Source organism: Pollachius pollachius, assembly GCF_949987615.1.
Source record: "Pollachius pollachius genome assembly, chromosome: 5".
NCBI lineage: Eukaryota > Metazoa > Chordata > Actinopteri > Gadiformes > Gadidae > Pollachius > Pollachius pollachius.
The window spans coordinates 21,013,565-21,018,564 of NC_136938.1; the positions used below are offsets into that span (position 1 = coordinate 21,013,565).

At 53.6% G+C, this 5,000-nt stretch overlaps 1 protein-coding gene across 1 annotated transcript in view; it reads left to right on the top strand.

The window, feature by feature from the left end:
• The window catches only part of dldh (dihydrolipoamide dehydrogenase), an 8,293-nt gene that overhangs the window by 629 nt on the left and 2,664 nt on the right, over positions 1-5,000 (top strand). The window contains exons 2-10 of the mRNA XM_079736027.1: positions 26-328; positions 1,070-1,130; positions 1,696-1,953; positions 3,003-3,063; positions 3,203-3,333; positions 3,453-3,622; positions 3,750-3,966; positions 4,091-4,264; positions 4,537-5,000. The exon at positions 4,537-5,000 is cut by the window's right edge and continues 263 nt beyond it. Of these exons, the coding sequence (XP_079592153.1) occupies positions 26-328; positions 1,070-1,130; positions 1,696-1,953; positions 3,003-3,063; positions 3,203-3,333; positions 3,453-3,622; positions 3,750-3,966; positions 4,091-4,264; positions 4,537-5,000 (1,839 nt within the window). The remainder of the gene's footprint in view (positions 1-25; positions 329-1,069; positions 1,131-1,695; positions 1,954-3,002; positions 3,064-3,202; positions 3,334-3,452; positions 3,623-3,749; positions 3,967-4,090; positions 4,265-4,536) is intronic.

A 5,000-nucleotide genomic window follows, 5' to 3' on the forward strand; every position in this document is an offset into this window, starting at 1 on the left:
AAACCCAGTTGTGTTATCCTTACAGGTTTCCTGCTCCGGAGTGTTTGAGTTGAAGCTCCAAGAGTTCCTTAACAAGAAAGGAGTGACGGGGAACGCCAACTGTTGCGCTGGCGGCGCCGCGCCGCCGCAAGGCTACCAGCAGTGCGAATGCAAGACCTTTTTTCGGATCTGCCTGAAGCACTACCAGACCAACGTGTCCCCCGAGCCCCCCTGCACCTACGGCGGGGCTGTGACGCCCGTCCTGGGCTCAAACTCCTTCCAGGTGCCGGAGACCAACGCGGACAGCTTCACCAATCCCATTAAATTCCAATTCGGCTTCACGTGGCCGGTAGGTTATTCTAATGGAATTACCACCGAATGAGTGACAGTGATGACGTTGTTCAGAACTAATGTAGCGCCTACAATTAAACAAAAAGTGTAGTTTATATGCTTCCTGTAACAGTAGGCATATACCCTAAACATTTTTCTTAATATTATACTTTCTGAAAAAAGATTGGGTCAAGATATCAGCATCGGAATGTTGCGTTGGTTCAATTATTATTTTGCATGTCGTTTGTGTGGGCTGTGTTATGTTTAAGTTTGGTAGGCCTTCTAGTGTGTGTCTTAGAATTGTATAGACCCCACAGCAAATAGACCCTGGTCGACGCACGACTGGGGTCTTTGTCAATGACGTGAGAGGCTCTTTTGTCGGGGATGGCTAGGGGGAAGGGGCGCATCGTTTTAAACCAAACGGTACTTGGACCCACGGTGGTGGGAAATGTAACATCCTCCGAGTTGGCACATCATTGGCAGCGCAGCGTGAAATTCCGCTTCGTTCGCCTTTACGGCAATGTTGTAGTGTGATAACGGTGGAGGTGTTAACGCGAAACAGGTAGTCGCCTCTATTAGGCCCCTAATCAACACGGGGACTTGGGTTTCGAAGTTTATTAGGAGGTAGGCCTACCTCCCACCACAAGCCCTCTCCCACTTTGAGTAGCCTGCAGGCTGATGAAGCAGCTGTTCAGCCCCCGCCCCCACCCCTCACCCTCGTCTCTCCTCATTCTTAAAGCGATGTCTTTTGTCCCCTCAGGGAACGTTCTCTCTGATCATTGAGGCTCTGCACACCAACTCCCTGGAAGATCTGACAACAGGTGGGTGTTCAACCAACTTTGCGACAGGCCAGTGGTTCACAACTTTGGATGCGGAATATAAATGCCTAGGCTGTGACGAAGCAGATTTCACAGTTTCCATGTCTTTCAACCACAAAAGCCTTAAGGGTTGTAGCCTATCTATATATACAATCATTTTAAATTTGGAAATAATCCTAGCCATTCAAGGGAGGGGTTTTATGAGACCACATTTTCTGGAATTACCCATATCTTATCTTATCTAACAGTGTAATTATGGGAATGTCATACCCTTGTGATAAAGGCTGCTAGTGATTCATATGTTTGGGATCATGTGTAGTGCCAAAAGCGGTGGCAATGTCTTCTGCATCCATAAAAACATAACATCGCCTCAGCAAGCACTGTTTTCAATCCAAGAGTGTAGCTTATCCACGCTTTGTAACACACACATCGAATCACACAGTGGGCTCCACAGCCACTCGGCACTAAGGTGCTAAAGTGCCTTTTTATCTTCATCTCCTCCTCCTCCTCCTCCTGCTACTTCCAGCACTAATGACCCCCCTATTCGCCCCCCGTTCTGCCCCCCCAGATATACCGGAGCGCCTGATTGGCCGCATCACCACCCAGCGCCACCTGACCGTTGGCGAGGAGTGGCACAATGACCTGCAGAGCTCGGGCCGCTCCGAGCTGCGCTACGCCTACCGCTTCCTGTGCGACGAGCACTACTACGGCGAGGGCTGCTCTGTGTTCTGCCGGCCCCGCGACGACACCTTCGGCCACTTTAGCTGCGGCGAGCGCGGAGAGATCATCTGCAACTCGGGCTGGAAGGGCCCGTACTGCACTGAACGTGAGTACGCCGCCAGGCTCCGCCTCTCCCCCATCCATCGATCCCATCCGCATCGCCGTGACGACCCGCGCCCCCCGCCCCCCAACCCTCTCTATCAGGTTCCCATCGGGGTTAGAGAGTGAGGGGTGAATGGGGTGGTGACGGGGGACCGGGAGGTGTTTTGGGTGGGGACGGGGACGGGGACGGGGACGGGGGGCAGGGAGAAGAAGATGTGTGACAAGACACTTTTTTCCGACTTTTATTTCTATTTTTTTTAGAGCCTCTATTTTTGTCTCTACCCCCACTAAGCGGGGAGTCGTGTGCAACAGGCGTCAGGCAGCTCTCCCCCCCCCCCCCCCCCCGTATCAGCAGTGGTCTCCATTCTAATGAGCAGTCATTTACACGCCGCGTGCCCTCCATTAGACCACTGGGCCTCCCCGCTCCAGCATTCCTCCCCGATTGGCCGAGCGGCGGTCCTGTATTGTTGGGATCGGGGCTGGCCATTGGCTTAACTGGGTTGTGTATTGTTTTGGAGGGGGCAGCTGCTGGGTGAGAGCAGACAATAGAGCAGCTGTCTGGTGGTTAGCTCCACACAGACCAGCTGGCCCTGGGGGGGCCAGGGGCCGGGGGAGGAGGAGGGAGGGAGGGAGGGAGGGAGGGAGGGAGAGGAGAAAAGGAGGGAGAGTAGGAAAGGAAAGTTATGAAGAGGAGAGGAAGAGGGGGAGGAAGGGGGGGAGGAGGAAGAGGGGAGCAGAATTAGATTTGGGTTAAAAAAAAAGAAGAGAAGAGTAGAAATTGGAATAAGGAGAGGAAGGCGGCCATAGGCCAGAATGGGGGAACTTCTGACCCACAGTCAGGGGGAGAAAGAAGGCTTTGTTTTGGCCCCCTTTGTGTTGGAGGGAAACCGTGTTAAAAGAGAGGGCTGGTTGGCCGGTTATTCTCTTGGCGACTGCGGCTGTGGCAGCCTCATGCAGGGTGCCCGTATGACGAGCACTTCCACATGTTTCAGCCACACACACATCAAGCAAACAAATGTGCATGTGCTCATGTTCTTCACTCTTTCCCTGCAGCGACCTGTCTGCCCGGCTGTGACGACGAGCACGGCTTCTGCGACAAACCCGGAGAGTGCAAGTACGTAAAAACACTTTTGACTGCATGTCGTGTTCCTAATTGTTTGGGACACTTTTAAAGCACAACATTTCAGTGGAGGAATAAATAAAAAAAACGAAAGCAGTTTCTAATCCATCGTTGTTTTCTTTCTGCGGTCTAGGTGTCGCGTGGGCTTCAGCGGCCGTTACTGCGACGACTGCATCCGCTACCCCGGTTGTCTCCATGGTACCTGTCAGCAGCCCTGGCAGTGCAACTGCCAAGAGGGATGGGGCGGACTCTTCTGCAATCAGGGTACGATTTCTGACTGCACCCGTCCATCAATGGCCAGTTCTCTGTAACCAGTCTGTGCTTTGACATGTGATTATCGGAATCCCTTATTCATGTTGTTTCTCTGTGGTCGTTGGTTCCAGATCTGAATTACTGTACCCACCACAAACCGTGCCTCAACGGTGCTACCTGCACCAACACCGGCCAGGGCAGCTACACCTGCTCCTGTCCCCCTGGGTTCGCTGGGGCCAGCTGTGAGATCCAGGTCAATGAATGTTCTGGAAACCCCTGTCGCAACGGAGGCAGCTGCACTGTAAGTAGTAGTGTGAAATATGATGAGGGGGATCGGGCAGGGGGGGAGACACGAGAGCAGCATTTGGAAAGCAGCACATCAAAGTAACAAACTTTGGTAGTAACGTACTTTACTTTCTTGCCTTTAGGACTTTGACAGCACCTACAAGTGCACATGTCCCCCCGGTTTCTACGGCAACAACTGCGAGCTCAGCGCCATGACTTGTGCCGACGGGCCGTGCTTCAACGGCGGGCGTTGTGCCGACAACCCCGAGGGAGGCTATTTCTGCCAGTGCCCCACGGGATACGCCGGCTTCAACTGCGAGAAGAAAATTGACCACTGCTCTTCGAACCCGTGCTTGAATGGTATGCGCTCCTACGTCTACATGTCAACATACAAGTGAATTATGATGGCAAAATACCCCCCTGCAGTTTACCACAGAGACTGCGATGACTTTGTCTAACCTCGGGCCGTCTCTCATCACCACAGGTGCAGGATGCGTGGACCTGGTCAACTCGTACATGTGTCAGTGCACTCAGGGCTTCTCCGGCCCCAACTGTGAGGACGGCAGGGGAAGCTCAGGCCTCTGTCTCTCCTTCCCCTGTGAGAATGGCGCCACCTGCCAAGAAGCACCAAACGGATACACCTGTACCTGCCCCCCAGGTATGAGAGCAGACAATGCAGCGTCTAATCTTAAGCTTATGGGTGCGGTCGGCTCCTGGTGGTTTATGTTGCAGCCTAAGTACTTCTCTTTGATAGGGCCTAAGTAGCGCCTTCCTATAGAACACCGTGAGAGTTACAATGGCATAATATATAATAATAATAATAATAATAATAATAATAATATTAATAATATAATAGTATATTTAAAAGTATATATGAACTGCCTTATGATCTAGCTCTAATCTAAACCCTACCCTCTTTTCCTCATCTAGGTTATATCGGCAAAAACTGCAGCTCTGCCATCTCCCGTTGCCATCACAACCCGTGCCACAACGGCGCCACCTGCTACGAGCGCGACGGGCGCTACGTGTGCTCCTGCGTGCCAGGCTACGGGGGTCACAACTGCCAGTTCCTTCTGCCGGAGGTGCCCAGGGGACAGCCGGCGCTGGAGGGGCCGGGCCGCCGCTACTCCTCGCCAGACGACGGACACGACCAGGGCGAGGAGGACGCGGAGGAGGCGGGCTTCCCCTGGACGGCGGTGTGCGCCGGCATCTTCCTGGTGCTCGTCATCCTCATCGGCTGCTCGGTGCTCGTGGTGTACGTGCGGGTCAGGGTGCAGGAGCGCCGCAGTCGCCACGGCGACAGCGTCCACAGCGACAGCCGCGAGACCATGAACAACCTGACGACCACCAACAACTTTCAGCGCGGCGACAAAGAGCCGCCGGCCATGACCACG